This window comes from Phalaenopsis equestris, unplaced genomic scaffold, assembly GCF_001263595.1.
Source record: "Phalaenopsis equestris unplaced genomic scaffold, ASM126359v1 Scaffold232321, whole genome shotgun sequence".
In the NCBI taxonomy this organism is placed as follows: domain Eukaryota; kingdom Viridiplantae; phylum Streptophyta; class Magnoliopsida; order Asparagales; family Orchidaceae; genus Phalaenopsis; species Phalaenopsis equestris.
In genome coordinates, this window is record NW_018250287.1 from 20629 (window position 1) to 40370 (window position 19742).

The 19742-nt window shown below is 33.3% G+C and overlaps 1 protein-coding gene across 1 annotated transcript in view; it reads left to right on the forward strand.

The window, feature by feature from the left end:
- The window catches only part of LOC110038258 (sister chromatid cohesion protein DCC1), a 30492-nt gene extending 20417 nt beyond the window's left edge, over nt 1-10075 (forward strand). Inside the window, exons 2-3 of the mRNA XM_020743038.1 lie at nt 8801-9703; nt 9803-10075. Coding sequence (XP_020598697.1) covers nt 8801-9703; nt 9803-9905 — 1006 coding nt within the window. The 3' untranslated portion in view covers nt 9906-10075. The remainder of the gene's footprint in view (nt 1-8800; nt 9704-9802) is intronic.
- Nucleotides 10076-19742: the final 9667 nt, after the last annotated feature.

Genomic DNA, 19742 nt, shown 5'->3' on the forward strand with positions numbered 1-19742 from the left:
GGAATGCCGGAAGCAGACAATGTGATTTGATTGAACTTGAGTAAAATCATGACCCATAATCACCTTTGTAAACTTGCCAAACCAGGCCCTTTGAGATTGTTTTAGCCCATAAAAGGACTTTCGCAACCTGCTCACTTGCCTTCTGGAGGTAGTAGAGTCATAGCCAGGACGGAAACACATGAATATCTTTTCTGTAAGCTCTCCATTCAAAAAAATATTCTTGACATATAGCTGGAATAAAGACCAATCCAGATTTATTGCAAGGGACAATATGACCCGAATAGTGTTTAACGTAGCCATTGGAGCAAATGTCTCTTCATAGTCAACTCCAGTGGCTTGTAAGTACCCTTTAACGACCAATCGTGCATTGCTGCATTCAAAGTATCCATCTGAATTGAACTTGATGCTGAAAATCCATCGATATCCTATGACTTTCTTTTCCTTGGGAAGATCAAATACATCACATGTATGTTTCCTTTGAAGGGCATTCAACTCCTCCGTTATTGCCATTTTTCAGGCTGGAGCAACCTCAATACTAGCTGGGATCTGATTATCCGTCAGGGCAGTTAGGGGTGTAAACGAGCTAAACACGAGCTGAGGGTGTAAATGAGCCAAACACGAGCGAGTTCAGGCTCAACTCGTGTTCTTCTCGTTCATATTTCGAGCTCAAAAAGGGTGTCCGTATTCGGCTCGTTTGCTTAGCGAGCTGAACACGAGTTGTTCACCAACAAAGAGTTATTTTGACAACCCTAATCATGTAGCCATAAGATTTTAAGGATTGGAGCAAGATTTAAAACATCATTTGAATCTATTTTAATAATTTTTATTATATTTTCTTCATTAATACTTTTAATTTATTATAAATCTTTGTAGCCTTGCAGTCAATTAAAATTTTAAAACATACTACTTGTCAAAGATATATATATAGTTGATTAGTAGTATTTCGAGCTAAAACGAGCCGAACATGAGCTGCTCGCAAACAATGAGCCGTTTTGACTGTCCTAAGGGCAGTAGCTAATGTTTTTTAGGTTGGTGATAAACTGTGGAAAGAGACATATTTTGCCATAAAGTAGAGGGAGCATGTCTGCTTGCATATCTTACTCGAAGCACTAATCTCCTCATTTGAAGTAGGGGTTGTGCCGAGGATGTCCTCCTGAATGGAGTTAAGATCCTGTAAGAAGGTAGTGGATTTTAGAGTAGGAGCATTAGAACGGGTGTGTCGAGTGTAGAAACGAATAGTCGGAGGAGGAGATGGTGCATTCACCTGATTCGGTAACTCACCGGATGGTGCACTACCCGAAAAGTGGACTCTTTAGTGGTAGGAATACTTGGGAAAACATCCATAGGAGTAGGATAAGAAATATTATCTAAGAAACCAAGCTTTTACTTGGGGTTGCGCTAGGAAGATATGGAACATTTTAGAGAAGGAACATCGTCACTCACATAGATTTTATTAGTGCTTGGATCAAGCCATTGATGCCCCTTCTGAGTGGAGTACCCTATAAAGATATATTTTATGGATATGAGATTAAGTTTACTTCGATTGAAGGCAGTGTTATGAACAAAGGCAGTGCACCCAAAAATTTGGGATATAATGTGGAGAAGATCTGTTTGACAGGGAAGCATGACACAAGGACGACAAAGGGGGTCTGAAACTTGTGAAGTTTAGAGGGAACTCTATTGATGAGATAGGTCTGAAACTTGTGAATTTTAAAGAAAACTCTATTTATGAGATAGGTGGCAGTGAAAATGACATCATTCCAAAAACGTTTCAGAATGAAGGTGTAAAGGTTTTGAAAGGATTATGGTAGAAAATACCTTTACTCACAAAAAAATTACCCAAAATATTGTTGAAAAATTCACGACCATTATCGATTTGAAGTGACCTGAATAAGAATTTTGAATTGAGTTAAAATGAAGGTGTAAAGGTTTTGAAAGGATATAACAATTTTGGATTTGTCTTTTCAAATATAGACCTACGTCATCTAACTGTGATCATCAATCAAAGTTAGGAACCGTCTTTTATTGTAGTTGGGAGTGTGAGAATCTTCACATAGGTCACTATGAATGAGAGAGAAATGAGCGGAAGAAGTGTAAGTGTGGGGTGGCTAACTGACTTTTCTCACAATAAAAATTAGTAGGGTTTTTATTAAAAAGTCCGTATTCGGCTCGTTTGCTTAGCGAGCTGAACACGAGTTGTTCACCAACAAAGAGTTATTTTGACAACCCTAATCATGTAGCCATAAGATTTTAAGGATTGGAGCAAGATTTAAAACATCATTTGAATCTATTTTAATAATTTTTATTATATTTTCTTCATTAATACTTTTAATTTATTATAAATCTTTGTAGCCTTGCAGTCAATTAAAATTTTAAAACATACTACTTGTCAAAGATATATATATAGTTGATTAGTAGTATTTCGAGCTAAAACGAGCCGAACATGAGCTGCTCGCAAACAATGAGCCGTTTTGACTGTCCTAAGGGCAGTAGCTAATGTTTTTTAGGTTGGTGATAAACTGTGGAAAGAGACATATTTTGCCATAAAGTAGAGGGAGCATGTCTGCTTGCATATCTTACTCGAAGCACTAATCTCCTCATTTGAAGTAGGGGTTGTGCCGAGGATGTCCTCCTGAATGGAGTTAAGATCCTGTAAGAAGGTAGTGGATTTTAGAGTAGGAGCATTAGAACGGGTGTGTCGAGTGTAGAAACGAATAGTCGGAGGAGGAGATGGTGCATTCACCTGATTCGGTAACTCACCGGATGGTGCACTACCCGAAAAGTGGACTCTTTAGTGGTAGGAATACTTGGGAAAACATCCATAGGAGTAGGATAAGAAATATTATCTAAGAAACCAAGCTTTTACTTGGGGTTGCGCTAGGAAGATATGGAACATTTTAGAGAAGGAACATCGTCACTCACATAGATTTTATTAGTGCTTGGATCAAGCCATTGATGCCCCTTCTGAGTGGAGTACCCTATAAAGATATATTTTATGGATCTGAGATTAAGTTTACTTCGATTGAAGGCAGTGTTATGAACAAAGGCAGTGCACCCAAAAATTTGGGATATAATCTGGAGAAGATCTGTTTGACAGGGAAGCATGACACAAGGACGGCAAAGGGGGTCTGAAACTTGTGAAGTTTAGAGGGAACTCTATTGATGAGATAGGTCTGAAACTTGTGAATTTTAAAGAAAACTCTATTTATGAGATAGGTGGCAGTGAAAATGACATCATTCCAAAAACGTTTCAGAATGAAGGTGTAAAGGTTTTGAAAGGATTATGGTAGAAAATACCTTTACTCACAAAAAAATTACCCAAAATATTGTTGAAAAATTCACGACCATTATCGATTTGAAGTGACCTGAATAAGAATTTTGAATTGAGTTAAAATGAAGGTGTAAAGGTTTTGAAAGGATATAACAATTTTGGATTTGTCTTTTCAAATATAGACCTACGTCATCTAACTGTGATCATCAATCAAAGTTAGGAACCGTCTTTTATTGTAGTTGGGAGTGTGAGAATCTTCACATAGGTCACTATGAATGAGAGAGAAATGAGCGGAAGAAGTGTAAGTGTGGGGTGGCTAACTGACTTTTCTGACAATAAAAATTAGTAGGGTTTTTATTAAAAAAATCACAGGATATAATTTTTTTAAAGATTAGAAACTAGGATGACTTAAACGATAATGTAACAATATAATGAGACAGTCAATGACTCAAGATAAGCTACAACTTATAAAAGGTGTGTCCAAACTCTCCGTGCTCTTCTTTTGGAAGTAGTAGAGTCCACTGCCCTCTTAGTAGTTTCAATCATCCTCTTCGAACAACCATCCTGAAAACACAACCATCAGAAGAAAAATTAATATCATTTGTCAATTTGCTGATAGATAACAAGTTACATTGCAACTGGGGAATTTGTATAACAGACTCCAGAGTTAGATCAGTTATTAGTATAATTGACTATGTACTAGCAATGAAGCTGCATGAATCGTTGACAACTATGACAGTATCTTTTCCAGAGCACAGATAGTAAGTCAAGAAAGCCTGAGAGCCTTAGGATGATTGCCTTGTTGGACGTGGGAGGCTGACGGACCCGTAAAGACATGCTTGGTTCCAAGAAGCTTGATCACTTGCTCCATCAGGTTTTTTAGTGATTCGGAGGATTTCAGGATATTCTGGGTAGGAGTCGGTTGAGTCGTGGTACGATCGGTCGCTGTTGTGAGACCTTTGGGAGCAGAGGATTTGGCTGAATGTTTGTAAGCTGGTTTGCCGAACTTTCTAACACATTTTGAAGGTGATTCAGTGTTGGAGGAATCTGCCATAATTCCGATAGAGCCAAAGGATATATTATTGTGGTTTCTAGCCATCGATGTATTCCAGTAGGGTCCTGGTAGATGGATACAACTCCAGGAACTCGAATATAACTTCATGTAAAAACTGGAAGATCAGCTGTCCTCACAGGTTGTTTGGAACTTCCAGTATAACAGCGACTGTTTGGAAAAAAAATAGCATTTGTTTGGAATAAAACAGGTATCGACAGGGAATGGAATAAAAGAACGACTGTTTGGAACTTCCTGTAGAAGCGGCTGTGTTGGGTATTGACCTTATAGAAACGGAACTACAAAGGAAGCCTTATGGAAACAGAAGATCAGCAGCTGTTGGAATACAACAGGAAAACAACTGCAGCAGGAAGGAACCACCGGCTGTGAAGCCAGGCAGAGGAGGCCGGTGGCTGCTGGAACTGGCACAGGAGGCTAGCGGTTGCTAGATCTAGGGTTAGACTCTGATACTATGTTGAGATTTGGAATAGAGCAGCTACCAAGCAGAGGAGGCCGGTGGCTGCTGGAACTAGCACAGGAGGCTAGCGGTTGCAAGATCTAGGGTTAGGCTCTGATACTATGTTGAGATTTGGAATAGAGCAGCTTAATTTTCATTGATAAAAAGGGGTATTTTAAACCCAATTACAATGAACTCAAATAGGGAAGGAAATAAATACACAATCAAAAAAAAAAAAAAAAAAAAAGAAGAAAAGAAAAATGATTGAGGAGAGCTTCAAGAATTAATAAATAATAACGGCTAGGAAAACATAAATTTAGTTATAATCAAAATCTTTATATATCTTGTTTATTCCTCTAACAATGTTATATATCATTTATTCTACTTCTTTTGTGTCAAGTTCATTAAATAATTCATTAAATACTATACCTTTTGCCCTGCTTTGTACCCTATTTGCTAGACTTTTTAGATATAAGCTCAAATGGTAACTCTTTAAAAGGACTTTTCCTTTTTCCTTGATAGTCATTTTCACCCCTTCAATCTAAAATAAATCCTTTATCTAATATATGATTTGTTTCTCAAAGTTTTTAAATAATTTTCTTAATGAACAAGGTATCTTATCACACATAAGTTTTTGACAAACCAAGGAATTCCAATTTCTGTCTTAGAAAAAAGATTAATAATTTCTTACCTTTCAAATTCCACAGTTTTATCTTAAAGCAATCGGTTTAGTTAATCTTTTTCTGTTTGATCACTATTATATATTGTATGGTCGGGCATTCTCCTAAAATAAGTCTATTTGTGATTTGGTGTCTCTATGTTTTTTAAGCAATCAAGTGCTATCACCAATAAATATCTTTTCTTCCTCAGGTCATCATTCTCTTCGCAAAATTTGTTTATCAAAGTGATTACCTCAACTTTTCACAATATATTTGCCAACAATATGCCTGATAGCATTCAATTCAATGTAATGCTAACCCATTTTCTCTCAACAGCTTTACCTTTGAACTATTTTCCATTACCATCCCAACTCTATGCCCATTATATCTTTTGCCCATAAATAATTTATAAGCTTTCTCAGTGTTATTGAAGTTGCTACTTTTTTTTTTTGTTTTGTTTCTTGCAAATAGGTCATTTATTCTTTTTTTAATCATTGTGATCACCAATACGCTTATTCTGAAAGTCCCTAAGTTTTCCCAAATTCCATGGTATAATCATTTTTTTAGACCTAATCAATCCTTGCATATTTTTCTTCAGGTTAAGTTATGTTGTGTCAGTTGCTGTTGATTGCTTGGCCAATTTCCGCCTATTTTTTCACCACAATAATTCACCACAATAGAGTAAATTATTGCATGTCACTTGTGGCTGACGTCCTAGGTTATCCCTGATTACTTTCACCATAATCAAGTGAAATTGTGGGACATCATTCACGGGGGTGTCCTAGCAATTAGCAAACTTGCATCTTCTCATCACAAACAAATTAGAGATTGACATGTCTTTGTGCGGAACTGCCTTGCACAACCAGAATTTCAATTGGGTTCATTTCATTAGTTTTGATATAAACTAGGTGTTTGATTGTCATCTTAATACCAACTCTTAATCTTTCATGTCTTGGCTTCGTATCAACAATTGTAGTTTTTTGTTTTGGTGACTAATACTCTTATTAAAAGGTGAGAGCGAAGCCTAAAAAAATCCCCAACTTGTTGATGTGGATACCCTTGTTTTCTAGTGTGTGGCGTTGTATGAAGTCCCAACAACGCCCTAACTTTATCTAGTCATGCTGGTTAACATAGCTCTTGGGACACGAGATACATATATCTCATGCACTGGAGAATGAAATTGTTTATCTTTTAGCAACTCACATCAGTGTTCTTGATGAAAGCTTTTTACACCTGTTTTTTGTCAAGTAAAAAACTCTTGAGTGTCATAGAAGATGATTAACACACTTGTAACTTGATCAGTAGTTTCTTTTTGGTTGCCTCTTTTAGAGGTTTGTGTTTAACCTTTGTATCATAAGATCCAATGCTAGATTGTTATGTGGAGGCCTAACTGATAGATCCTCCAATAGATGTGGAGATAGTTCCTATAAGAACCTATATTATGTAAGCCTCCTAAATAGTATCATTTATATATCTTTAGATTACTAATCTATCCTGAATTGTTGCAAATTGTTTACTTTGATCTACAATCTCTTTCTCTTGCTCAAGTTATTTTGAGTAAACACTAAGCAAGGATATTCTAGAAGTCTCACTAAATTTCATAACTACATATTATAATTTGACCACATAGATTTGTATAAATTACTAGTGTAGACATACCCTTAACCACAATAACTGTAAAAAAAAAAAAATATAAAGGGGCGAGAGTTTAACTCAACATGTAGTGCTAAAATTAATGATAAAAGCCACATATTAGCCACATAATAAGGTAAGTCAACAGACAAATGTTAAAAATAAAAAAAGAAAAGAAACAATCAAAATTCTCTATAATACATATTATAAAAAGTATGAATGAAGCATCCTGCATTCAATGAACTACTGGTGGTGTAAACCAATCTAAAGTACACATGACATTAAAGGTTTATTTGGTGCGGTTGTAATTTTTTTGTAAATATGGTTGTAAAGCTGTGATGGGAAATAATTTCCTAGAAAACTTGCTGTGAGCATTATAATTATTTCTTAAGAAAATCTAACTATAACTTTCTTGCAACCAATATATTTTAATAGTTATGATTATGAAAAGCAGCTTCTCACCGTAAAAATTTCTAGCAAACAAGCAAAAAACAATTCTCCAAACAGAATTGTAGTAAAGATTTGAAACACACTACGGGTAAAAGGTTGTTCCAAATGGATCCTGAATGCAAAGCATGCGTATGATGCTAACTGGATGTTAGTAATTATCTATCAGAATCAGTGCATACAAATGATGTCCATACTAAGGTTTAATTGTCGGTTTTGTTTTTTTTTTTCGCATTATAAATTTTTAGTGGTCAACCTTAGTCAAAATTCTCCTGTTAGATCAAGATCGTTAAGATTGAACTCTTTGGTCAAGTCAATATGAACAATGCCATCCTTGCAAATTTGGGCCTTCTGGTGCATTTAAGACCTTGGTCTAGGGCCATTTAGCTCATAACTTATTTTTTCTGCTTGTAGTAATTAACGTTTCTTTCAAAATTATAGAATGCAAAGTAATACCTCTAGCCCAATATCATGATTATAACATCGTCAACCTTACATGAAAATGAAATATCATATTGCAGCTGCATTGGACCCAAGCATTATCTTCATGGTACCATGAATAATGTTAATCAGGATATACGATTTTGTGGCGTCCCTTCGTTTATCTTCATCTTTATTAATTTATAAAATTTTTTGCAGGCCAAAATTGGAGAATTTCTGTAACGCAACTTGCCATGTTAGTTAGCCAAGAATTTATTAAGTTTCATTTTTGTTTGAAGAATAATGAGCCAGTAAAAGTCCACAAATTTACAGGAATCCTTCTTAAATATGTCCTATTTGATAATTTAACTTACTACTAGAATTCTCCCATGGATTTTCTGTAGGATTCATTTTACCATGCTAGTGGTGGATAGATGATGTTCCCTTTATCATAGATCTTGGACTTTATTTGATTGCTTTAACGTGCAGTCTGCTAATGGTAAAAATTCCTTCTTCAAAGTTGAGTTCTTAAAATTTTCCTCAGGATTTCCCTTTAAAAGCGAAGTAATAAAATGCCTTTATTGTTATTATGTATCATTCAGGAAACTTCCGTAGTAATTACCTCCTTATTTTCTAACTATCCGAACGGGAATAGTATGCTTTAGGTTCTGTAACTTCATATGTAATATTGGAGAACTGAGAATTTGTTGCCTTCATTTTCTTATTTGAGACATAGCGAAGCAACTTCACATTTTTTATAGCTTTTCCGAATCCCGAACAGGAAAGTTATATATCAATTTCTTGTCCATTAGACCTTGTTATCCTCTTTCAGCCCCACAAGCTTTTCTGCACCCCATTATCAGGGTTTTAATTCGAGGACAGCCTGCTGAGGATGCTGTACTTTGCACCCATTCATCCACATATGCTATGAAGTTTGTAGGCACGTCCAACTCTGTATTCTTGATCTCCCCAGGAGGCTCAACTCCAACCATGAAAGCTACAGCTGCCAATGATAAGATGGGCAGCTCAGTGGTTGCATCTGTCATTACAGTTGCACAAGGTAACATTGAATTGATCCAAGTAGAGCCAAAGCTTGATAAGTTAAAGAAGCTTCTCAGCGAGAAACCTTACAATCCTGAAGAAGATTTCAATGGCAGTGCAAGGCACAAGAAAGGCCTGTACAGATGGCAAGACCTTGTTGAGATGATCCAGGCAAGTGAAGAAGAGGTAAGAGCTGCATTGAAGTCCCTATCTGCTGTGGAAATTGATGGATACTGGAGGATTGTTGATGACAAAACCATGAATGAAACTTTAAATATGATCTTACGTAACTCCGTCCTGCATGACTGGAGCATAAGCGCTCTCAGTGAGGAGCGCATCCTGTCTCTTATGGAGGCTGATGGTTTTTTACCCAGGGTAGTTTTACACTGCCTTGAAGCTCATGGAAGCAAGTTATATGGTTCTGATGGCACTTTATGGAGGCTGGATGAGAAGCAGGTATGTCTACGGTTTGCTCTTTGTGTTTTGAGCAGAGGGAAAATGAAGCTCGAGAGTTTCGTGGAGAAGTGGGAGCAAAGTGTTCCCTCTGGAATGAAGGCAGATTTGAAAATGCTTGAAGGAGAGGTTTTGTATGAAAAAATTGGATTTGAAGAGTGGATTCGTGTTTTCAGTGTCTCAACTCTTCCTTCAAATCCAGCTGACCGCTTCGCTGCGTTGTTTCGGGAGCGGCCAAAGTGGGAATGGAAGGACTTGGAGCCCTACATCAGGTAGACAACATGATGAAGATGCTGAACTTATGCTGTCTTACATTTATTTGTTCTTATAATTCTAAACCCCTGCTTGCTAATTCATCTTTTCTAATCTAGAGATATACATGTGCCTGGCCTCTCTTCAGAAGGTTTGCTTATCAAATATTCTCGTAGAACACAGGCAACTGCAGATGCTGAACCTATATTCAGTTCCAGGTAGGCATTAGAAAGGGATTTTGCCTTCTTTTAATTATAGTGAAAATTGTTTTGAAACTCAGCCCTAGTTTGTCTTGAGTTGATTCAGTAAAACTCTGCTACGAATGCAGATATTAGCATTAGTTGTCCATTAGTGACAAATTCAGGTTATTTACTAGGATTATATTGCTTCACTCTTTCTTTGATTTAAATAGCTTCAAATGATAAATAAGTGTTCTTTTCCAAAGAAATTCATATCACGCCCTCTGCTCTGAACGGGCTTCCAGAGTTCTATATACACGGTGACTACGATTATTCAAACATTTAGTCCCTTAATTTTAAATGTGTTCAGAACCGTATGTATTGCGAGTTTATTAAAATAGTTTTTTGTTTGAAATTGATTTTTTTTTCTGTAATTATAATAGCAATCATATTATGGCGTTAGGATACCTTGCCATTGAGCTTTTTTCTGCTATAATTAAGGTGAGATTTTATTAATTAAGGAGCATATTCTAATACAAGAAGGCTAGGCTTCAAGTTCCTCATTTTTCTTATAAACTGCCTATGGAAATTTTATGCCCACCAAAAAAAAATATATATATAAAATAAGGCGACAAACAATTACTACACACCACTACAACTCACACACAAAAAAAAAGAAAATCCAAGATTCATCTCCCTAGAAAAGGTAAAAAACGACTCACCCTAATTAAGAACACAAAAAAATAAAATAAAACAACTTTGAAAAATTTCTCTAGGGAATTGTTTGGAAATAGTAGCAGATCGTAAGATACTCCTCAAATTAGCAGCCCAATGAGCAACCTTGTTGCCATCTCTTTTAGTATGATTCCATATGCACAACTTCTTAGATAACTCTTCAATTCTTTTCATATGAATGTTAATGCTCCAATGACATATTCAAATTGTAAAAGAGCATCTATTTCTAAGATAATATAATGCAAGCCTAACTTCTTAGCTAATAATAAGCCAAAAATCATAGCATTCGTTTCATCAACTAAAGCAAAAATAGGAACCACAACAAACCAACAAATGGCCGTGCTTAAAAATCCCTACAAACACCTATTTACTCTTCCAACAACAAAGAACATTAATTTTAATATAAGGGGTTGTCGGTTTTAGCCAACCAACAACCTGATCATTTTTAAAAAAGACATTCAAAATATTAGGATTACATAAAATATCTTTAAATCTACTGCTATCACTACTCTTATAACATTTAAAGCTAAGTGTGTTAACTAATTGCCTAAGAATCATAATAAATGTGTTATTAACTCTAGTAACCTCACCATGAAATTTAGCTTTATTATGGGTAAACCAAATAAACCACATAATAACAGTAAGAATGTTGGGGGAAAAAGACATGACCAAGAGATTTCAAATCTTAGAAAATATCCTTAATTTCTTTATAGTTATCCACAGTCCAATTTCTGTTAAAGAAGGTAAATACTTTGCTCTAAATCCCATCAGCAAACCTGCAAGTAAATAATAAATGATTAATAGATTCTTCATCTTCCTTACATAGTAAACAACAAAAAGGCATCCTTACCCTTTTAATTTTAAATTATTATCTATATGAAGTATTTTATGGAAAAGTATCCATATGAAAAAAGATTAAGAAGGGTTCACCCATTGGCTCCATATCCACATGAGATTTTCTCCCTGATAAGATTGAAAAGAATTATCAAATGTTTTGGAAACATTATCACCAACAATACCTTAGATCTTAGAAGTGTCAAACTTCACCTCATTGATGGGAATGTTACAAATAAACTTAACATCATGATAAGTAAGAAATTGCTTCAACTTACTATAATTCCATTTATTATCCAACCAAAAATCATTGACACTGATATTTACATCTTGAGGTTCACCATAGCAATTCACTAAAGAACTATTATCCAACTAATCATCATACCAAAAAGAAACATTACCAATACTAATATCCCAATTAATAAGCGTGTGAGTATCTTTGGATACATTAAGGATCCCTTTCCAAATATAAGAGTCAAATTTAGAAGAGGAAGTAGCAAGAGGATTAGTGTTACAACAGTATTTAGCCTTCAAAAGGGAGGCCCAAATCGAGTAATTTTTTCTACATCGATACCAAAGTTTCACATAGTTAATATGAATGGCATCCTTTAGACTTCTAAAGCCCAGACCTCCCTTATCAAGAGGCTTGCAAAGCTTATTCCACTTTTTTCGATGAATATTGTTTTTACCAGTACCATCCCAAAGAAATTTGTTAAATAAATTTTCCAATCTACTTATAGCACTTAAAGGCACGCTCATAACTTGCACGATATAAAGAGGAATAGAAGTAAGTATACACTTGAGGATAGTAATCCTCCCACCAAATGAAAGAAACTTATTCTCCCATGAAAGAATCCTATTTCTATTTCATCAAACAAGTCCAAAAACAGAACTTTCCTCTTATTATTTTTATTCGAAGTGATTCCTAAATATACCAAAGGCAGATTTGTTTTATTACAATTTTTATAATTCACCATCCAATTTTTTTTAGCAAAATAAACAAATTTAGAATAGTAATAATAACATTTGGAAGTGTTAAACACCATACCTGAAATCTCTTGAAATTGAAGAATAACATTTCAAACTTTCTTGATGGACCTTATCTTAGCATTAGTAAAGATAATTAGATCATCAGCAAATCATAAAAGAGAAATTCCGACCACACCTCTATGTAAATATTATAAGCTAGGATATTTAGAAAACAAATTATTCAAACATTTATATAAATAATTAAAGGCTATGATAAAAGATAAGGGGACAAAGGATCCCATTGCTTGATGTTTCTAGAGGCTTTAAAGTAAGCACAAGTTTTTCCATTAATCAAAATAGAATAAAAATTATTATCAATAATTCTTTGAATATAACTACAAAATTCCTTTTGAAAACTCATAGCATGAAGCACATCCATAATAAAATCTAATAGTTTCAAAAGCCTTCTTAACATCCATTTTAAAAATCACATTACCACAATTACCTTTTTTATCAAGATCCAAAAGCAATTCTTGAATAGTTAAGGCATTATCACATATATTTCTACCCCTAGTAAAAACAGTTTAGTTTAAATTAATTAGTTTATTAAGTATAGGTTAAATTCTTTTAACAATAATTCTTGAAATAATTTTTGATACCATAGTATTTAAACTAATATGTCTATTTATCCCAAAAATCAACTTTTTTTTCTTTAGGAATCAAAACAATATTAGAAGATTGAAAATATATAGGCAAATCACGCCTTTTGAAGAAATCTTGGATAGCATTAACCAATTCAGGATTGATGATATCCCAACGATGTTTATAAAATTTAACAGTGAAGTCATTCGGACTAGTAGTCTTACCATCATCCATTTTATCGATGATACTTTTAATTTCCTCCTTGGAAGGAATATTAATAAGATTCCTTTTATTTATATCTGCATTTCTAGGACAAATCTCAGTATCAATAGAAGTAATAATGTTACCATTAACATTGAAAAGATCAATAAAGTATTTAACACCATCTTTGGGAGAACAAATTTCCATCAGAATTATATATGTTGGTAATCATATTATTTTTCCTTTTCTTTTAATACAAGCATGATAATAAGCGGAATTTCTACCCCCATCATTGAATTTCTGTTTAGTAGCTTTTTTTAGCATAAAATTTCTCTTCCATATTAATTGCTTTATTCAAGTCAAGCTGACCCTCAAAAACCAAGTCCCAAGAAATAATATCATTACTGAAATCGTACTCCATATCCTTAACCCTCTCTTTAGCCTCAATCACATTGTTATGAATATTGCCAAAGATATCCCAATTCCACCTCTTAAACTGGAATGCAAAGTTTTTATGTAAAATCCAAAGTTTAAGACTAGAATTACTTTTAACATTACACTTCCAATTATCCTTAACAAACTCTAAGAAAGAAGGGCGCATAATCCACATATTAAAAAAAATAAATCTATAATAAAAGTTAAAAATGTTATCCATAACTTTCATAAGAATATGTTCATGATTAGAAGCACTAATGGCAATATGAAGAACCTCATGCATATTAAATTTATTAGCCCAAACAACACTAGTAAAGAATCTATCCAATCTTTCAAACACTCGACCTCTATTCCATGTAAAAAGGGTTACCTTTAAAACGTGAGTCAAAAAGGCTAGCATCAAATATGGTATTGTTAAAACAAGACATATGATTAAGATTAGGAAAAACTCCACCTTTTTCTCCCTAGTAGAAGTAATAATATTGAAATCACCATCCACTAGCCACATCTTAGAAATAAGATTGATAGATTTTATTAGATTCCACAAATCCAATCTCTTATGATTTGTACAACTGACATAAATAATAGATAAAAAGAAAAAAATCATTGTCTATTTGAGCTTTAATATGAAGGAGTTGATCATGATTGATAAGTATATCAACTTTAACCAAGTCCTTCCAAAGTAACCAAAAATTTTTATTAGTATTCGGAAAGAGATTAAAATGCCCAATTATTCTAAGTTATTTATCATTATTTCTAGAAACCACAAGTGGTTCAAGAATACTAAAGAAAAAGAAAATGAGAATGAATCAAACTTTTAAGCCTATTAGAGGCATCAGCTTTAGCTACAACCCTAACGTGCCAAAATAAAAAATTAAACTTCATCAAGAAAATCTTTCAATCCTCTAATAATTCTAGAGGAAGAAGCCATATTATCCTTCTCCAAATCATCACCAATATGATATTGAATAACAACATCAAGGGTCACATAACTAAGTTCCCTATTGCCTTTATTTTCCCTTTTCTTAGCCGTCTTAGGATTCATCCACTATTCCTCTAATTCTAACCTAGTTACCAAACAATCATCCACCTAAGGATCAACATTGGCAACCAAATTAGAATTATCCACAATGGGTTCAAAATTAATAGTCAAATTATTGTTAATAATGGATTGATCCAGCTCATTCCTAATAATAATGCCTATCTCATTATTATTAAAAACAACATTCCCATTACTTTCCATTACCAACATTCCCATTAGTGTTTTTACAAGTAGTTCCCATATCGTGAGCCATCTGACCAATATCAGTAACTTGGATAATTAGATTATTATCCATACCAAATGGATTTGAAATGGTGACCAAACTACATGAATTAATGATATCAATATGTTCGTTATATTCATTTTTCCCCTGATGTAAAGATGGGCTCATTGTTTTTATGATTATTCAAATCGATATTCTATAAACTAGTAGTATGATCATTTAATTTACCATTCTTAGCCACCTTGTTCTATAAGTTTTATTTTAAATTAAGATTTGCCACATAACAATTGGATAGATAATATCCAAACATCCGACACTTATTGCAATAAGGTAGAACATATTCCATTTCCACGCTTTGCCAGTAACCAGAGTTTGAGTCGCCAATCCAAACTGAGTCACAAAAGGGAAGAGTAACATCTCTTTCTATCAACACTCGAGCCATGGAAGGTCTTGAACAATTTAAACTAGCAAAATCAATTTTCATAGGAGTACCATAAACATCTCCCAAAGAATAAAGAACATGCTTATTAAATAAATGTAGTTTCAAACCTAGGAACCTGAATCAAATTGGCACTATATGTGGTTCTTCTTTTAGATTGAAATCGATTGACCACTTAAGAATTTTCATATTAAAATAATTAATTTGCGAAATCTTTCTTGCAAAAAGATTGGTAAAGTCCTCTTCTTTTTCCAACCTTATCATTAGATTCCTTCCATCAATCAATCCCACACTCCATTTCCGTCCCTACAAATTTCAAATCTGCATAAAATTTCCTGATAATTTCCATCTTAGGATGAGCAAATATGAATTTACCAATCAAAGTGAATTTCAATGGTGCAACTAACGCCATTGTTTCTTCTTTTGAATAAATTAATGCTAGTTTACCATTCTTTCTAGTGGCTTTTTTGATCAATCCACCATTCATACCTTCTGTCACCTCCTCCTTAAATTCCTTTGGGAACAAACAATTATTAGTTAGATCACGAGAAACATAATTATTACCTCTAACAACCTCTAAGAACGATGCCTTTTAGGTAATTCAACCATAACAAAAATAACCTTCAACAACCCCAAAATTGATGAAGAATAGTGGAACAAACCAATATAGGGCATGAGGAGGAAGGGAAATCTGAGAGATCTCACCAAACAGAGCCAAAAGCCTATGGCCAAGAACACAGGAAGGCCAATTTCGTGTAGACAATCACAACGCGATGTCACCTAGATGATCAATCGGTGGAGCGCTATGGCTTCTAAACTAAGCGAAATGACTTAATGAGCTAGCTTGAGTTTGCTTTGAAATAACTAGTTAGCTCTTGAACATGCTTGTTTAAAAAAATGCTAATAAGAAATACATTTAAAAGATATTGGAAGGAAAGAGTTTTAAAATATTTTAAAGTAGTCATATTTTGTCAAATGATTTATTATTATTATTATTATTATTATCATCATCATCATTATCATCATCATTTTAAAATCATCATTGTTTTTCATTTTGTTAGATAATTGTTTGGTAAAAAATATTTATTTTTGCATTATAAAAAATCGGCAAATTTGGATATGTAGAATTAAACTTGAGCTCAAATTTCATTATTTTCACTCCTAGTGTAAGAACAAAAATAAAGGGCAAAAAAAAAGAAAAAGAAAAATGTACACATCCATTTAAGATGAGGCAAGTATTTGAGAATTAAAATTGGTTGGGTAAATTATCATCCCTAATATTTAACAAATACCACAAATTGAATTGGGGTTAATTGGTTTGCTGAAAATGAAATACAATGTAAAATATTTGTAAAGTGCTATAATTATATTGTATTTGAAATACTTTCGAGCTATTTGGTTTATTATAAAATAAATGAAGAATTTAATATTTTATTATTTGGTTTAAAGTAGATTAAAAACAATGCATTTCAAAATATATTTTTTTATTATTTGGTTTAAAGTAGATTAAAAATAATGCATTTCAAAATATTTTTTTTTTGTTTGGTGGTGGCAGGGGAGCCAGTAGGCGGCTAACTGTGGTGGGCTGGTGGGCTGGTGGGCAGTGTGGCGGACAGACGACTGAGGAGGTGAGACGACGGCGGGGTCAACGAGCAGTTGGTGAAAGGCAACCGGGGCAGGCTCACAACTAGTTGCGGTAGTGCAACCATGACAGTGGGAGCCGACGGGAGGTGGCAGTGGTGGTGGTGGCTGCGGGTGGGTGGTTGGTACGGGGCAGAGAAGGACGTCGACGGGCAGTGGCAGATGCGAGCGGGCGAGCGGCTGGTGTTGGGCAGGAGGGTGATGACGAGAAGTGACTTGCCAATAGCATTTTACATGAACGGTGCAATTCAAATTCGGTCAAATCGACTAAATTCAGTCAAAATGAATTTCAGTGTAAACTTCAATTTCATTTATACTTTACGTTAATTATAATTTTCATACCAAATACATAATTTTCTCAGTCATACAAAAGAATTACATTATACCACAAATTCACTCATCCAAAAAGCCCTTATAAGAAGCATTATAATGCTCACCATCATGTAGCAATGAATTTTTATGATATGATATTGAATTGTCCTAAAATTATAACAAGCTACAATGTAGTTTTTTAACTTATTTATTTTAATAGTTATAATTTTGCTACTGTCCTTTGAACATGTTTGTGATTTGACCGTAGAATGGTTTATTGAAGAAATCTCTAACAATATTAATTGACTTGTAGTGGCTACTCCACAATGATTTGAAATCCAGGGATCTAGATATAAATTTCAAGAATTGTAATGCGTTGTGTTTTTATGCGAAACCTCAATTTCTTTTTGGTTTGATTGATGCTCAGCTAGGAAATGATAATTTCTCCATTCCTCATCCTCGTTATCCTTGAGGTCTCTATTACAAATGTTTCTTTCGTATTAACTCTTTTATATTACCTCTTCATTGAATGTGCTAGCCAACCATACAAATAATGAATGCATTTTTTCCCATTAAACATATTATAACTTGCAAATAATTGAAAAAAAAAAATCACTATCCAAAGGAAAATCTTTTCCAAGTGATAATTTGCTTAACGTTGTCTTGTTCAACCTATTTGGCTTAATGGTTGGGTTCGAGGCCTAACAAATTTGGGTGCGTGCATGTGTAAGCATAAACTTGCTTAACACCAGCACCCCAAACAAGCAAATTCAAGAATTACTAAAGTCTTCCATAAATACATTGATGAAACAAAAAAAAAAATAAAAATAAAAAAATAAAACAACATGAACGAGCTATTATCAATTTGCTCCAATCCTTGGGAGCACCCTCAATCTGGGGATCAATCCTCTGCAAGCAATTATGAACATTAACTTCAAAACTAGTCACATGAAACTTGGATCATTATTTATTACTAGCCATAAATAGATCCTCACAACATTTGGAGGCTAAAGGTACATTTGAAGCTTCTTCTCTTTAACCAATAATACAAATTTAGTGAAAGAAAAAAGAAATCCTATATTTAGGTATTACATTATTTTATAATCATTCTTCTAAGAATCAATCTAGCCCTTTATATTCAATGGTTGGATAACCTTTAATTTTATCTAACATAAGCGACAAAAATGTGACCACTCATTTATTTATGTCATACCTTTTAATATATTTAGTAGTTGTCACCTGTCTTGGCAAAGTTTCCATTGTCAAAACAAAAAGTTGGCAAGAGGAACTTTTCCAAAGTATCTTCGTTTCCTAACATGAGTTTTCTTGAGTGGTTTCCATATTCACCATTTTTTTGTTTCTTTAGGTACTTCATAATATTGATTTGCAAGAAGTTGGGATTTGATGAGTTAAATATGCATATTGAGGTGGTTTCATATGCAAATTATGAACTTGTAATCACATAGGATATGTGTTTTGTGTGCTTGTAAGAGAAAGGATTCAATTCCTTAGGGTAAGCAAACCAAAAGAGGTTAGTTAAGCACATTCATAAAAGAAAAAAAATGTTTTTTTATATATATAAAATCAATAAATATGCTCTAAATTACATCTTTTTAAAAATTAAAATAATAACACCTCGGTACAAATCTAAAAAAGAAAAAAAATTTATAGCAACTAAATATGCTAAAAGAATAGTAAATTTTAAAATGTGTGAAGGTTCAAGTTTAAGAGATCCTCTTTTTAAATGACCTTTTGAAGCTAATAACAAATAAAACATGAAGAACATCTCTCAAAATTAAAACCTCCATTTAAAAATAAAATATTTAATCAATTAAAACAAACCCCCTCTTTCAAAAAAAAAAAAAAAACTTAAAAAATCTCCATTAATTATAATTGAAATATTTTCAAATAAAATTTAATAAACTTAAGATCCTTAATAAAAATCTTAAAACCTAAAACAAAGAAAACAAAAATATTCTTTTAAACTCAAACCTTTGTTTTCAAAACTAAAACCTTAACAAAAAACCTTTAAAAAGGTTTTATAAAAATTAGACCTTAACTAAAAAATTTTTAATAAACCTAAACTCAGCATCTCTTAAATTAAAATGTTTTTATAATAACTTTAACTCAAAATCATTTGAAATTAATATGCCTTAACTTAAGAACATTTAAAATTAATATCTTTTTAGTGAAACCTTAATTTAAAATAGTTTAAGTATTACCTAAGAACATCATAAAATTGAAACCTATTTGATTGAAACATTAACTTCAAATCTCTTAGTAACTTCTAATAAAATAGAAAACCTTTTTTTGTTTTAAAAGCCTCGTTAAAAATATTTTCAAATCAAAATAAACCTAAAATTGTAATAAACTTAAAACTAAAACAAATTTAAATAAAATTCTTGAA